The following is a 16,211-nucleotide window of genomic DNA, read 5'->3' as shown; positions in this document are numbered from 1 at the left end:
GACTGAGCCATCACTTCATGGTTAGAATAAGTTTGACCTCTTAAACTTTCAGTTAGTACTGATGCTGTTTCTCAATGTCATAGTACTTAATAAGCAATTTTCTGCCAGAATCGTTAGTCAAAGATTTCAAATAGATTAACAGTGGCTGCAAGTTGATTTAGTTAAACCAGTAGATTAGATCTACTTGACTTTCATCACAATGTGTGATTCAATGGAAAAGATACACCTTTATAACAGCAATGTGAACTGTCGGTCTGCTGTAAATAGTTTTTTGGGCCATCCACTTCTTCTTTTGTCGAATTTCCTCACATTTCTTAAATAAACTTTGCACACCATACTGATATAAACCAAGTCTTCAGCTGATAACTTGGGAGTCATCTTGTTGGTGCACAAATACTATTCATTGTCCATCGAACTATGCTATCTTTGGTCAGTTTCATAGATTCAACTAAAGAAATCTGAACCAATTATGTGTTTTTGAGACAGACTCCTTCTAAATGAGTGAAAAAACAGCCTATGTCCAAAGAACAACTTTGAAAGGCTTTCAGAAAACCTGGAGAACTATTGCTCAAGACTATAAAAAGAAAGTCATTTAAAAAAAAACTAAAAGGAAATGAGGGGTAGCTCAAGGCCATAGTAGGTCAGAAGTATCAAGTGTTATCTTCTGCACGTGTTTATAATAAAATAATTCTGCCAATGATTGACCCAAAATTCTTGACAATCAAGACGCTATATAAGGCTGGACCTAAGACAGAAACAACAGTAAACTGGACACTATGAGTTGTAAGATGACAATGCTTTTTCCATTGTTGCTGCTGACCTTCCTGTCAACAGCCAGGCTTGAAACAGAGTCTGACAATGAAATAATTCCACAGTTAACGGAAACTGGATCCCAGGAGAGAGGACAAGCAAAAGCTTCTGATCAACAACACAACTGTGTTACTGACATCAATTCTGTGCTGAGAGAGATGAGTGCCTTGTTGGGTGCACTGAAGGTTGAAGTGAGATACTTGCGAGAAGACAATGAAGGTAAAGTATAATGTGTGGCCTGAGAATCCATTTAATTAAACCACTGGCATGGTGTCTGCAAATATGTCATGCTATTTTTAATTATCTATTTATTTATTTAGAACAAGCAGCTAAGGTGAGAGAACTGGAGTTGCAAAAGACTGAGCTGGACAAGCTGAAGGAACAATATCAAGGTATATATACTCAGCAGTGAAAAATGATGAATAATTAAAGACCATGAGGAAAATGCTCGGTCTGTTTTTTTTTTCTGGACATCATGAAATATGATATATTTAAATATATGTTTTCAGTAACTGACACCAAAGTAATGAATATTTACAATGTAACTCAGGTTTTGCTCATTTTTTCTTTTTCTTTTAACCAATTACTCTGATTACAGCACAGTCACAAGAACTGATCTCCATTAAAGCTAAGACAAATACCACAGAAAACCAGGTGGAGGCTCTAAAGAGAGAGAGAGAAGGTTTGTGAATTTAGAAACAAGCTCATTATTGCAACAGTCAATGTAACATCAGTCATTTTAACGTGCTTTTGTCCTCTGTCTCAGTGAAACAAGTGGCTTTCTCAGCCTCTCTGCTAGCTGCGGGGTCGGGAACTGTTGGACCGTTTAACACACACACACCTCTGGTCTTCAGACGTGTCGTCTCAAATATTGGAAATGCATATAATCCACATACAGGTATGCATGTATGAGAAAAAGAAAAATCTGACTTTATGACAAAGTTGAGATCATTGTAGGTGACAACTCTCTATTTGATTTTAACATCCCACAGGATTTTTCATTGCACCAGTGAGAGGAGCTTACCACTTTGAGTTCTACATTGGTGCACATGGTCATGCAGCTCATCCTACTGGAGCTGTGTTGATCAAGAATGGCGAGCATATTTTTATTGCCTATGAACACCAGAATTCCCATTATGGAAGTTCTGCTAATGGTGTCACGTTGTTATTAGAGGTTGGAGATGTTGTGTTTTTGCGCCAGTGGGTTAACTCAAGGATTTTTGACAATGAAAATCACCATAGCACCTTTAGCGGCCATCTGCTTTTTACCATGTGAGCAGAAAACAGTTGTTAGTTTGCTCGTGCACACTCCGCAGCAGTATGAAGATGTTCTCTGTACTGATATTTGTATGAACCCGACTGACAAAAATGCTAAACAAAAATAACATTTGCAACAAGAAAAAAAATCGAAGATGTTTTTCATTTACACGTCTTTACTTGCATTAAAAAAGTACCTCAGCACCTGACTGTTAGTTCCGTGCCAGATTTAATTTGGTGTAGAATTTTCTAAGACAATTGTACATATTATGATTATTTTATTTTTTTGGTTTGTTTTGTAGAAATGTTTTATGTGATGAAGACAATTTTCAATTTACCTTTATATCTATGAAAGAATCAACCTTTGTGTTCTGTTTATCGAGTAAGCTGTACAGCAATCATAATTCTAATAAATATATATGAAATTAAATATTGGCATGTTCTGTTACATTTTATGGACTTTTACTTAACTTGAGAGAGAGATAAAAAGAGAGACGGAGAGAAAGAGAGGTAATATCTGAGTTCATATAGGCTTAAAATTTAAGCAGCATTGCTCTTTAGTTGAAGATTTAGGTAGTTTTGAGCCAGCACTATACCAGTGCAGATTACAAAGAGCAAATGGAGTAATAGTAAACACCCCTTAATAAGCTGCCTCAATAGGTTGAAAGTATCAGCGTTGGTATTGAAACTGCAAATGGTAGCACTGTATTTATCAGTTCCAGTGTGCCACAGCAGCAGTATTTGCTTAGTGTTCTGAAAGGATGTTGATGTCCTCTGTACTTGTGTTTTGAGTGGTCATTGGCCTCCAACATAATCTGTGCTGCTCTCTGTCCCAACTTTAATTTTAATTTTTTTGCATAAATGAGTGTGATCACATCAAGAGGGTAAAATGAACACGGTTAACAAAGATGTGAGAAATATGCCAATAAATAGGTGCTGCTAATAAATACAGGCATCGCAGACCAGCATGATATTTGAAACTGATTTACTGATATCATCGACATAACACACAATGCATCAAATAAATGCATAGCTGTTGTATTTTCAGGCTTTTGTAAACTTCTGGTTACAGTCTCTTTTACACCCTCTCCAACTCTACCTCCATTTATTCAGCAAGAATAGACTCAATAGGCCCTGTGCACAACTGAGCTAAACGAATAGTACATTGTCTTTGCTACAAGCAAAATAAACCTCACATCCTGAATGGCTGGTCAATGCTGGTCAAATTGTCATCAGTAAAGAGATAACTGATGCTGGACTAAGCAGAGTTGCAAAAAAAAAAAAAAAAAGACACGCTGAACAGGCTAATCAGAGTAAAGATTTTGGATGGGCAAAAGAATGCTGAAAAAAATATTCGAGAGAGATAAATCTAAGTTTGAGTTCTTTTGATCCCAAGGAACATTTGTGGGAAGTATTGACAAAGATATGCTATGCTATATTTATGCTATCTTTATATCTGTAAATATATATATATAAAATTAAATTGATTGAGGGATTGAAGAGGTATTGAGAAATGAAGGGGACCACTATATTTGGCAATGCCATGCAATGTCTTGTCAACACTTAGAAGTACAGAATTATTGAAATCTTCTTGAAGAACACTGGCTTTATATATAAAAAGAAAAACAACAGCAAAAACAACAAAAAATATGCTACATATCCCAAATACAGTAAGAGTCATTAATCACTCCTGTATCTAAGTCACAGTGGCCTTTTTGTAACCGTACCTATATACTGTTTTTAACCACAAAACCACTGGAAAACACTACACACATACACCCAAGAGTCAGAGTCTAAACCCAACCAAATTATTGATTATCACATTTCTAGATGAAAGATTTTTTTGTTAAATGTTTATAGGCCCGTGAGTCTTTGGCACTGGCACTGCAGAATAGTTCTGTCTGTAGTAAAATCCATCATCTATTTTCTTGCCCACTTATAGAGTTCAAATGTGGGTTTGTTGGAGCCTGTCCCTGCTGTTATTTGGCAAAAGGTGGAGTACACCCAGGACTGAGCCCGAGTCTACCACATGGCCAACACAGAAAGACAGACCACCATTCACAATCCCATCTATAGTTGATTCAAAATAATTAATTTTCATTTGATGAATGAAAAATGTGTTGTTATTAAAAAACTGGGATTTTTTTTATACTTACAACATTTTGAGTGTAGTGTAAATACGACAAGTCCAAAGTAACAGTGCTATCTCCTGGGAATGTTTCTGATGAAACATCCATGGTAATGATTGACCAGACAGTCACCGACATTAAAGACACTATATAAGGCTGGAGTTAAGAAAAAACACTGAACTGCACAAACTCCATGAGATCCAACATGACAGTGTTTTTTCCATTGTTGCTGCTAATCTGCACTCTCTCTACAGTTCAACTTGAAATAAACTCTGACAGCAAAATTATTCCACTTTTAAATCAGGGAATGGAAACAGCACAAACCTCTGACCCTGAGCAAACATGTAAACCTGACATCAATTCTGTTCTGAGAGAGATGAGTGCCTTGTTGGCTGAACTGAAAGCAGAGATTAGACACTTACAGAAAGAGAATGAAGGTACAGTAGTATGTAATGGCACAAGAAACCACTGCTTTAATTCACTGAATTATGTCTTACTTTTAATTTTTTTCTGTTTTTTTAGCACAGGCAGCTAAGGTCAGAGAACTGGAGTTACAAAAGACGGAGTTGGACAAGCTGAAAGAACAGCACGAAGGTTAGTTTTGGGTGAATAGTTTATTTTTATTGGGGTTTCTCTGTGTCTGGTTGCTGTGTTAGATTTTACTCCCTATAAGCAACAAATTGGAACATTGTCAGAAGACTCGTGTTTCAAAGGAAACATTTACTGTACCTGAAAATTCAAAAAATTAAGGAACTTATGAATCTGTTATCTGTTTGTATGCCATAAATGATATGTTTCTGATAAGTGCTGTCAGTTTGATGAGTTTACAAAATGTATTTGATGTTGTCAAATTTGTGTTTTTTAATTTCCCCTTTGAAGCCTTCAGTCAGCCATATTTCAGACTGAGCCATCACTTCATGGTTAGAATAAGTTTGACCTCTTAAACTTTCAGTTAGTACTGATGCTGTTTCTCAATGTCATAGTACTTAATAAGCAATTTTCTGCCAGAATCGTTAGTCAAAGATTTCAAATAGATTAACAGTGGCTGCAAGTTGATTTAGTTAAACCAGTAGATTAGATCTACTTGACTTTCATCACAATGTGTGATTCAATGGAAAAGATACACCTTTATAACAGCAATGTGAACTGTCGGTCTGCTGTAAATAGTTTTTTGGGCCATCCACTTCTTCTTTTGTCGAATTTCCTCACATTTCTTAAATAAACTTTGCACACCATACTGATATAAACCAAGTCTTCAGCTGATAACTTGGGAGTCATCTTGTTGGTGCACAAATACTATTCATTGTCCATCGAACTATGCTATCTTTGGTCAGTTTCATAGATTCAACTAAAGAAATCTGAACCAATTATGTGTTTTTGAGACAGACTCCTTCTAAATGAGTGAAAAAGCAGCCTATGTCCAAAGAACAACTTTGAAAGGCTTTCAGAAAACCTGGAGAACTATTGCTCAAGACTATAAAAAGAAAGTCATTTAAAAAAAAACTAAAAGGAAATGAGGGGTAGCTCAAGGCCATAGTAGGTCAGAAGTATCAAGTGTTATCTTCTGCACGTGTTTATAATAAAATAATTCTGCCAATGATTGACCCAAAATTCTTGACAATCAAGACGCTATATAAGGCTGGACCTAAGACAGAAACAACAGTAAACTGGACACTATGAGTTGTAAGATGACAATGCTTTTTCCATTGTTGCTGCTGACCTTCCTGTCAACAGCCAGGCTTGAAACAGAGTCTGACAATGAAATAATTCCACAGTTAACGGAAACTGGATCCCAGGAGAGAGGACAAGCAAAAGCTTCTGATCAACAACACAACTGTGTTACTGACATCAATTCTGTGCTGAGAGAGATGAGTGCCTTGTTGGGTGCACTGAAGGTTGAAGTGAGATACTTGCGAGAAGACAATGAAGGTAAAGTATAATGTGTGGCCTGAGAATCCATTTAATTAAACCACTGGCATGGTGTCTGCAAATATGTCATGCTATTTTTAATTATCTATTTATTTATTTAGAACAAGCAGCTAAGGTGAGAGAACTGGAGTTGCAAAAGACTGAGCTGGACAAGCTGAAGGAACAATATCAAGGTATATATACTCAGCAGTGAAAAATTAAGGAAAACTGAGTAGGACAAGAGAATCTCATTGAACTAAGTTACTCTAAACATAACATAGCGGGAACACTAAAACATAGATGCTTACCTTATTATATATCAGTGAGAAGCATACTCAAGTTGCAGTTTAACTAGTAGCAATACACCAGCATTCTGGACCTTTTTCATGTGATCCAGGGATGATTTGCTCAGCATATAGAATAAATAATTGTAATAATCAAGATGTGATGCATGTTTGGTTGCTTGCATTTTGTACTGAGAAACAGGATATATGTCCTGTGAGGGACAGATTCCCCAATAAATATTTAAGTTTTAGTATAAATAAGCGTCCTATCACATTCTCAGCAAATACTGGAGGAGTGAGGTCACTTACAAGCACACACAACAAATTTTGCATTGCATTTCTGAAGTAGCTTGTAAATTACAGTAATCGCAGTAACAATCAACTGGCTATTGGCTCCAACAGAAAATGGGCCTATATATATATATATATATAATTTTATTTAATTTTTTTCAAAGACTCTTAAGTGGGCAGCACGGTGGCACGGTGGTTAGCACTGTTGCCGCACAGCAAGAAGGTCCTGAGTTCAATTCCACCATCAGGCCGGGGTCTTTCTGTGTGGAGTTTGCATGTTCTCCCCGTGTTTGCGTGGGTTCTCTCCGGGTACTCCGGCTTCCTCCCACCGTCCAAAGACATGCAGCTTGTGGGGATAGGTTAATTGGATAATCCAAATTGCCATTAGGTGTGAATGTGTGAAGGAATGTGAGTGTGAATGGTTGTCTGTCCCTGTGTGTTAGCCCTGCGACAGACTGGCGACCTGTCCAGGGTGTACCCTGCCTCTCGCCCTGTGACAGCTGGGATAGGCTCCAGCGCCCCCCGCGACCCTGAAAAGGATAAGCGGAAGCGAATGGATGGATGGATGGATGGACTCTTAAGTAATTGGATAGTGTACTGATGACCACTTTCATGGCCGGGTAAGGCCCTTTCCCTCATTGTTTCCTGACAAACATAAGGGAAAAGGACCTGTAGTTGATTCTAACTGTATTTGTTTGCTAGATTTCTCAATATGAGGACCAGAGAGATATAGATAGATATAGATTTCTACCCAAACTGAGTGTGACACGCAGCAACTGAATCAAAGGCCTAGAAGAACATCTCAAGGAAAGACAGCATTTGGTGATGTCTGTGGGTTCTTGACTTCATGAAGTGATTGTACTTAAAATTATGTTAATTTGTCAAATTGTAATACCAAAGTAGTTATTTCAATACTTTTATTAAACACATTGAATGAAAGCTGCAGGTCTGCATTTCACTCACATCTTGATTCTTTAATTTAAAATCCATTGTGGTGTGTGCAGAGACAGAATTACACAAAAAACAACCAAAAACAACCCAAACCTAACAGTAGTATATTACAGCAATTAAACTAATGGGAAAAGTGCTTCCAACTACTGAGCTGAACCATATATCATCTCTTTTATTTCTTCTTCTTCTTTTTATCACTCTCTTTGTCAGCACAAGCAGCTAAGGTGAAAGAATTGGAGTTGCTAAGGGCAGAAATGGATAAGCTGAAGCAAGAGAGCCAAGGTATATACGTCTGTGCTCACAAGTTTGCATACACTCATCACAGACATGAATGTCGTAATGAAGTTTGAGCTCTTAATCATTTCTTTAAACTTCTTAAAGTTTTTCCAGGGTGAAATGATGGTGTCTCATACATCTTTAATTTCTTTAAATAACAAGAATTGGATGCACAAGTAACTGTAACCCACACAGGGGTCATAATTTATACATGCATGCTAAAATATACACATACAGCCACACTAGTATTTAGTTAATTGTCTCCTAGCAAATCCCACTTCAACCAGGTACATTGTGTTGCACTGAGAAATAGTTAGCTCAAAAGCTTAGCAACAAGTGATTTTATTAAAAATGTTCATAGTCAAACAGTATCTTTTTAAAAAATGTAATTATTCATTTAATTCCAGCACAAGGAGGAGAGCTAATCACCATTAAAAGTAGGGCAAACATCACAGAAAACCAGGTGGAGGTCCTGAAGAGAGAAGCAGAAGGTTTGTTGAACAGGAAACAATCTCATTATTGAAACAGTTACTGGAACATAAGTCACTTTAACACGTGTGTTTCTCTCTCTCTCAGTCAAACGTGTGGCTTTCTCAGCCTCTCTGTTAGGCACAGGCTCACAAAATATTGGACCATTTAACACATACATGCCTCTGGTCTTCAAATATGTTGTTTCCAATATTGGAAATGCCTATAATTCACACACAGGTACTCAAATGCATACATTTTTAGAATTAATTTGATTTGATGACAATGTTTACTCCATTTAAATTTTTAAAAATGTCCCACAGGTTCCTTCACTGCACCAGTAAGAGGAGCGTACCACTTTGAATTTTATGTATATGGACATCATTCACATCCTTCAGGGGCTGTGTTGGTCAAGAATGGAGAGCACGTCTTTGTTGCATACGAATATTCGAGCAGTCCTCATTCAGTCAGTTCTTCTAATGGTGTCACATTGCTACTAGAGGTAGGAGATGTGGTGTTTTTGCGACTGTGGAATGGCGCTTGGATTTTTGACAATGAAAATCGGCACAGCACGTTCAGTGGACATCTGCTTTTCCCCATGTGAGAAGAAAAACAGCCTAAGATATCTGTGCAAGCACACTCTACCAGTGTATTAGTTACTCTGCATTTTTTCTAGATATGAAGCTGACTGAGCAGCCACAAGTATGAATATGTAAACTATCATCATGTTTTCTTACTTTGTTTAGCCTTTTATTTAATTGTTGGCAAATTTTGTTTTTTAAAAAGAGAGATTGGGTTAAATGTTTTCTTTTGCTTTTGCTTCTTCTTCTACTTTTTTAAAAAAGTTGAATAGTATCAGACCCACTTAAACACAAATTACGCACATGTAAATACCTTGTGATTTATAAAACCATGTTAATATAGCACGATCTATTTCCTTAGAAAGCAAAGACAGAAAGAAAGCTAGACATTACTGTAACTGTAACTGTTTTAATCCTTTGCTTGTCAATTTACAGTCAATTAAACAAATAGCTAACTTTATTTTTTCATCTTCATGAAAAACTCCTGCAATGTCCCACAGAGTTTACACTTTTGGCTTACACCTGGATTTCTTACATCAACACTTGGCTGCCATTAAGTATGGCTTCTGTTTTACACCTGCACTACTACAACTCAGCACAGACTTCATCCAACACATACATTCCCACCATTTGATTGGAAATATGGAAAAGCTGTAACTAATGCGTCACAAACACATATTATTGCCAACTTGTTTGCAGTTTAACTTTCTCCCAAATGAAAGAGTCTATTCCAACTAACTTACAACATTAATAACAATGCAGCACCTGCTTATTTAAAGTTTTTATGCAACTGACTTTGATACCGACTGCTTTTAAATCCATAGTCTGGCTCTATTTTCTATTTCACAGCTCTTAACCTCATATTTTTCACTTGGACCTCAAATCACAGAACACATTTCTCCTGAATGTACCATTCACCTCTAATCCCGCTGGACTTGTATTTAAACTGAGTTAATGGCTCAATTAAAACACATCCTAACCTAAATGTAGAATTGTTTATGTACTAAATTTCAAAGAATAAATCAATAGCGTATAAGAAGGATTTGGGGTACAAAAAACAACAACAACCCAAAACTTAATATAATCCTCAATGTAAAGCCCACAGCAGCAAAATAATATTTAACAAAATATGAACATTATGATTTTTTTTGTTTAATTTTTCCTCCACACTTTGCTGGGTGATGAGTTCACTGCATTTTTCTTCAAAAGGTGATAAGTTATTGAGTGTGAACCTTTGGGCAATGTTTCCTCCTGACTACATTTTCATGTAGATCGTGTTTGTTTACTGGCACGACAGTGTCAATCAAATCTTTCTTTCTACCCAGTAGTTTTGCACGTTTAACTACATCTAAATCTAAAAGGGTTTCTAGATTTTTGTTTGACCTCAACAACTACAAAAGAAACTGCCATTTCTTAAACACAATTTAATCAGTAGAAACTGCAATTTGGGAAGAATTACAATAATTTTTATTTTTAATTTTTTTTAAAGTTAATCTCCACCATGTGCCCAATTAGCTGGACATCCAACACTTAATTCAACTTTTTTATTTCCATGGGTTAAAGGTGAGAAGGTTATATTTATGACAAAAAACAATTTCTATAGCGATATAATAATTAAATTCAATATTTTTCACACAATGAGCAAAAATAAGTAATTTAAAGGGACTTATAAGGTCAAGGCAAATAATACTGTGTGTAAGTTCTGTTAGTAAGAAGCAAAAATGCTCTTTTAGAAAATAAACCTTATTGAAAGTATCTTACACCAGGCCTCAATTCAGCCTCTCACTCTCTTTAAGCTTCACAAACAGGAGGACTGAACTGGTTAGAGTGGCTGCTTTGAGTGGAGGGAAACTGCTCAAAGCATTGTCACCTTTGTTTGCTGAGCAGTGACTATTTCAGGCACTTCTAGCCCACAAATAAACAACGGAGGACTCATTTAAAAAGCACACAGGTTTTATTGCATATCAATTTCATGTATAAATTCTTCATAGCATTGGAAAGATTACATTTGGTATACATTGCTATTCTACAGAATTAACATCAGAGTCATATCTTTTCAATGAAATTTCTCTAAAGTACATCTGCAATAATCACAAGCATCAAAAGAACTGCAATTTCAGAATTGTTCAATATTATTCTACAATCCTTTATTGTTTTTCATTATGTCTTCTCTGACAAGTCTTTTCTAAGTCTTTCGGGACCACCTGTCCAAACATCTGTAAGGCAGTCAGAAGTTGAAGTCAAACATACTAACCTAACCACATGTACAATAAGTGCATCTACGAATTTCTTTTTTTTTTCCTTCTTTTCTTTTTTTTTAAATTTTTAATTTTTTTGATTTGATACACGTTTCACAAATGGACATCATTATGACTGCTAACACGTCATGCACAATAAATTTTTTTTTGTTTGCTTTCAATAAACATAACAGAGGCGATATACAACTCAGATTTTAACAAAACAAGCACCATCCATTTAAACCCATATTTTTCAATGATTTTTTTTCTTCAGACAAATGCACCATGTTTTTCATTCTTTAAAATACTATACAGTTAAAAAGAAACTATGTATATTTTTTACTTTCTCCTGTAACAGCGGGGGCAAACAGCAACCATCTTCTATTTTGCTGAAACATATTTCAGTGACCACTTGCCAGAATACGTTCTGAAGCTGGCAAAATGAAATACCTATATGCCTTCAGTTCCTTTGCTTTACACAGCGCGTACTTATTACAGTAGTCCATGACAAGAATTACTACAAACAGTCAACCTTAAAACTTAATGACCCAAGTCTTTACATTTTGTAACCACAAGTTGGAAAGCAATGCATTTACCATGAATTGAATCTCATTCAGTAGAATTATATAAAAAGAAGACATCTGTCTTTAGAAAACTGAGATGATGCAGCAGTCCTAGCATCACACTACCACCTACTGTCATGAAGAAAAATTACAGTGCTTCTGTTATCCTTACCTCTCCATGTTGAGCACAACATGCCCATCTAGTGAAAGTGAAACCAAATGTATCTGTTCTAACATTCAGGGACCTAAGCATGATCAATTATTGGCTTGGACCCATATGATTTAAGTGCTATTTTCAAAATACAGCATCAGGCCTAGTTAGAAAAGTCCCAGTATGCGGAGAGGAACAGTGATCAACAATGCCCACGCTCCACCTTTTTGCAGCTATCTACAGTAAATTACTCACGCCCCTCCACGGCACAGCTACCTTGTAGACCATATGGAATGAGTTTTCAGTATGACCTCAGAAGAAGAATTTCAGATTAAGAAGTTATCAAGTGTTTCGGTTTTCCCCATCCAGCTAGACAGCTAGACATTTAATTTGAATGGACCGACCAGCAGAATTACGATGCCCGTTTTAATACTTTCTGTGGTTTGTTTTTATCAGTTCTTTTGGTTTAATGAGTTGTTGTCTTTCTTCTCAAATAGTCAGTGATTATGCCATGTTCGTGCAGTTGTGGCTGTGTGCGTTTGAATTTTAGACCGTATAAAATTGGACAACTCATTAAAAAAACAAAAAACAACAGTATTTGTTGGTTATAAGACATGTATTAAATCTGAAACAGATGAAAGGGGGAGCTCGATGTTGTAGAAACTACTCAGATTCAATAGTGTAACAATGTAATGCCCTTTTCATGACATCCATAACGAAGGTTGTCCAAGCCTGCCCCCTTTAGTACTTGAACCATTTTGAACAAGACACATTCAGCCTACTGGGTAAAATGGTTCAACTAAAACAAGGAAATAAAAAGGCTAAACACTGCAGGATGTTTCAATGCCAAATAGGATCTAAGACTAACTACAGCTATATTTCACTATAAATAAAATCAATTAATTTCATGTTTTTTGTTTTTTTGTTTTATTTTGTTTTTGTTTTGATTTTGTATTTTTTTCTCATTTTGGCACACTAACCCATCAAAACCAGAGATTCTGAATCTCCCTCATGTTCTGATAGTTTACCATTCCTTCAGCAACAAGAAACGAGGGATAAAATGACTTCTTCATTTTCACTCCCCCTGCCATGACAAAACAACCAAAAATAAATACAAACACACACTTCTGAAATCAAATATATAAGCGCTTAGTAAGAAAGAAAAAACAAAGAAACTATGACAGCAAATGCAAGCCCCTTGGAAATGAAATGATTGTCAGAGAACAAAACATTTTCTATGGGTTATTTGGCACATACCACTCTTCCTATGAACATCTAGGTTAATTTGTACATCATATGACATATCATACAATTTTGGTCCTTCTCTAAATTAATTATATTAACAATTAAGCACTGCAGTGCCTACGAAGAAACAATACTGTGTAAGAGGAAAGAAAAATTAATGTGAATAAAATTAACAAATGACAATGAAACAAGCAGAGAAAGACTTTCCTCATTTTTTTTCTGAACATGATTTAAATCCATTTTCAGCATGATCAAGTTTGAATAACCAATTACAATGGCTAGTGGCCCAGATAACTCATTGAAAGCACATTTGAACGTAGAATAAAATTCTTTAAAAAAAAAAAATCAACAGTCTATTGTATCTGCCAATTCTTTAACTAACATTTAGTGTGGTGCTATTGTTGATTCTGCTGTTACTACTGAAACAAAATCAGTAAATAAGTCACCCATGGTTGGTGGAGGAAACACGGAGACAGCGGTCAACACTCTCACTCTATTCTTGGTGAAACAGTGCCAACTTGTGGACATGCAGTGCCAATGCAGCATGTCTCTGCAGTGTTTGTAGTAGGCGGTGTATACAGACTTTAGAGACGTATCAGTCATTAAGAGTCTTTATGAGAGCCTTACGCAGGGTCTCTGTGGTGCTGCGGTAAGCCTTGTGCACTTGGGGAGGATCAGAGTAATGCAGAGTTTCAATGCTATTGAGAAGCATTCATCATGTCCTTCACATCAACAGGAGCTTAGCAGTGCGTTCGCTTTGACAGTCTTTGCAAGACCCTTCACCTGGGGGAAAATCTTCCCCTTCTTTCTTTAACAAACACTCACACACAGACACACACACACAAAACAAGCACACACATCCACACAAACTCATTCTTTCTATCTTGAATGTGTATGACAATGAAATCTTCTCCATCATCCTTTGTCTTGCCCCCTACTCATGTCCACTCAGTCTTTCTGTTCCTCCTCCTACTCTTCCTCCCACCTTTTCTCTCTCTTTCTCTCTCTCGCTTAGATGTGGTTGAGTGGGTGAAAGCTGCTCGTCTCAGACGGTCCACCTCCCATGCTCAGCCAAGCGTCCAGAGAGTTCTGGGAGGGCGCGTGCAAAGGGTTGTTCTCAGAGAGAGACAGCATCATTGCATAAGCCTATGAAAGAAGAAGACGGATGATTTTTAGGAAAATACAGAAACTTCAGTAAGCTTTCATTGTGTCCAACGACACGTCCAGAAATGAAAGGATTACAGTACATCTGGTTGCTGGTGTTTCACTCAACTGTGATTATCTTCGAATTTCATGACTTTATACCTTGTAACAAAATTTAATTAAATTGTTTTAAAACTTAATACACCAGCAACGAATAGAGAAGGTTGTAGGTGATGTGTTAGTAAGTTAAGTGAAATACAAAGATATAGGAAAGTAGGAAGAGAGGTGCTGTTTAGCTCCTGAAAATGTGAAAGCATCCATCTCATCCCTGATCTTTCTTTCCAGTCAACATATTTTGCCCTTCCTCCTATTTTATCTGAGCGACTCGGCCCTTCCTCTTTTAACGGACATCCAAAAGCCAGTCACATACCTGGGTTTTAGCCTGTCTGTACAATGTCTCTTTCAATGCCTCAGATTCTAGTGAAGTGTTAAAAATGTCTTTAACATCGAAAGGCTGCTCGTCACTGGCTGCTTTACGTAAACCATCCAAGCTCTTGGGAAAGCTGGGCAGTGCCTCCAGGTCCAAGAGAGAGCCCTCCTCCTCTATACACCTGCACACCGAAGCATGGGTGGATGGAAGAAATAGGGCAGCGTGGATGGGTTGGTTGGAGGATGGATAGAAAAAATTGATGGAAAGATATAAAAAACAGGGATGGAACAGATGGCGAGTTAATTAGGGGAGGGAGAATGTGAAGTGAAGAGAAAAGTAAAGGTATGATTAATAAAAGGGATCAACGGACAGCAGAAATAAAGTGGAAGAAAAGGGTTGAAGAGTTTAAAGAGTAGTTAAAGAAACTAGCCTAATCAAAGCACTTGACTTTGGGTTACATATCTGAGAATCTGTGTAGGGGACATTTTTAGTACATGTGTTATCCCTGTTTGCCCTTGTCGATTTACAGTGCTCTTTAGGAAATGCATTAGTTGGATTGTTAAGTATTGCAAATTTTGTTAAAACTCAACATTTGCTGTACATTTTTGTGGTTGTTTGGGATATATTGGGGTAAATCTTGTCAATGAACTTGGACCTTTTCTGCTAATTTAAAACAGACAAATACCTGCGAGTGTGTTCATAGCTCATCCCTAATGGAGCCGCCTCTGCCTCTTCTTCTTCCTCATCCTCCTCATACACTCCTGTTGTGACAGGAGACGGGGACTCGGGCGCCTCGTCGTGCGACTTCTCCGTCAGGCTGCCTTCCTCCTCCTCTTCATCGTCACCCTCCACTTCCTCTTCCTCTTCCTCCAGACCCTGGAGACCTAGCTTGGAGTTGGACAAACTGTGGCTGGGAGGGTGCTCCTCCTCAGGCTGGTCTGATCTGCGGAGGGATCAAAGGTCAGAGGAGGGAGGAAATGTTAGAAGTGCGACATCTGAGTTAAAGAGGTTTGAGTCTCCCAAGCCAATCAGGAGGGGCCAGAAGGAAACAATGGGAACACAGAAAAGTTGAATCGTGGTCAGTATAGTGGCCTGGATTTTAGTTAAAAACACATGTAGACAAACCAAATGGGAGTTTGATTTTTTAAAAATATGATTTCTAGTGTAAATTCCTGATTTTCTTTTTTTTTTTTTACTTTTTTACCACAAATGATCAAAATGTAAGATAGAGGCTATGTCCACTCTTGAGCTGGCTGGGCGGCTGTTACCATTTCCTAACCTTTTAACGATCTGACTCATCATGAGTAGCAAGAGAAACAAAAATAATCTAATGACAGCATGTAAAGTCTAACTCCCGAGTCCACACAAACAACATGGGTGCTGACAGTCTGCCTGGACTTTTCCGATGGCCCACAGATGATTAATTGACCCGCTCCTCACAAACAGACCAGGGCATGGTCCACCTCAGACTAAGTCCTCTATGCCCC

General features: G+C 37.2%; 3 protein-coding genes across 10 annotated transcripts in view; 2 read left to right on the top strand and 1 right to left on the bottom strand.

The window, feature by feature from the left end:
• Positions 1-879: 879 nt before the first annotated feature.
• On the top strand, positions 880-2,312 carry LOC308407531 (complement C1q-like protein 2). Its single transcript, XM_080899233.1, has 5 exons — positions 880-1,029; positions 1,131-1,202; positions 1,409-1,492; positions 1,577-1,708; positions 1,803-2,312. Exons 1-5 carry the CDS (start codon positions 969-971, stop codon positions 2,084-2,086), a joined length of 633 nt encoding a protein of 210 aa, XP_080755359.1. The 5' UTR covers positions 880-968; the 3' UTR covers positions 2,087-2,312.
• A 2,095-nt stretch (positions 2,313-4,407) lies between these two features.
• On the top strand, positions 4,408-9,400 carry LOC308407761 (complement C1q-like protein 4). The gene is made up of 8 exons (XM_080899611.1): positions 4,408-4,633; positions 4,719-4,790; positions 5,972-6,125; positions 6,227-6,298; positions 7,841-7,912; positions 8,314-8,397; positions 8,483-8,614; positions 8,698-9,400. Exons 3-8 carry the CDS (start codon positions 6,065-6,067, stop codon positions 8,976-8,978), a joined length of 702 nt encoding a protein of 233 aa, XP_080755737.1. The 5' UTR covers positions 4,408-4,633; positions 4,719-4,790; positions 5,972-6,064; the 3' UTR covers positions 8,979-9,400.
• A 4,750-nt stretch (positions 9,401-14,150) lies between these two features.
• The window catches only part of prdm16 (PR domain containing 16), a 174,913-nt gene continuing 172,852 nt past the window's right edge, over positions 14,151-16,211 (bottom strand). For all 8 annotated transcript variants that reach the window (XM_080899265.1, XM_080899264.1, XM_080899266.1 and 5 more), the window contains 2 exons: positions 15,410-15,667; positions 14,151-14,297 (listed from right to left, as the gene is read on the bottom strand). In XM_080899265.1, coding sequence (XP_080755391.1) covers positions 14,285-14,297; positions 15,410-15,667 — 271 coding nt within the window. In that variant the 3' untranslated portion in view covers positions 14,151-14,284. The remainder of the gene's footprint in view (positions 14,298-15,409; positions 15,668-16,211) is intronic.

This window comes from Rhamphochromis sp. 'chilingali' (genome assembly GCF_963969265.1).
Source record: "Rhamphochromis sp. 'chilingali' genome assembly, chromosome: 12".
NCBI classification, from domain to species: Eukaryota; Metazoa; Chordata; class Actinopteri; order Cichliformes; family Cichlidae; genus Rhamphochromis; species Rhamphochromis sp. 'chilingali'.
The sequence above is the reverse complement of the archived record's forward strand: the minus strand, read 5'-3'. Positions and strand labels throughout refer to the sequence as shown.

Excerpts from the sequence above, each read along its gene's own strand:
- LOC308407761 (XM_080899611.1), top strand. The coding sequence starts at position 6,065 with ATGAGTGCCTTGTTGGGTGCACTGAAGGTTGAAGTGAGATACTTGCGA. Across the intron at positions 6,299-7,840 it reads GCTGAAGGAACAATATCAAG|CACAAGCAGCTAAGGTGAAA; the intron begins GTATATATACTC and ends TCTCTTTGTCAG. Across the intron at positions 8,398-8,482 it reads CCTGAAGAGAGAAGCAGAAG|TCAAACGTGTGGCTTTCTCA; the intron begins GTTTGTTGAACA and ends TCTCTCTCTCAG.
- LOC308407531 (XM_080899233.1), top strand. The coding sequence starts at position 969 with ATGAGTGCCTTGTTGGGTGCACTGAAGGTTGAAGTGAGATACTTGCGA. Across the intron at positions 1,030-1,130 it reads CTTGCGAGAAGACAATGAAG|AACAAGCAGCTAAGGTGAGA; the intron begins GTAAAGTATAAT and ends TTATTTATTTAG. Across the intron at positions 1,709-1,802 it reads TGCATATAATCCACATACAG|GATTTTTCATTGCACCAGTG; the intron begins GTATGCATGTAT and ends AACATCCCACAG.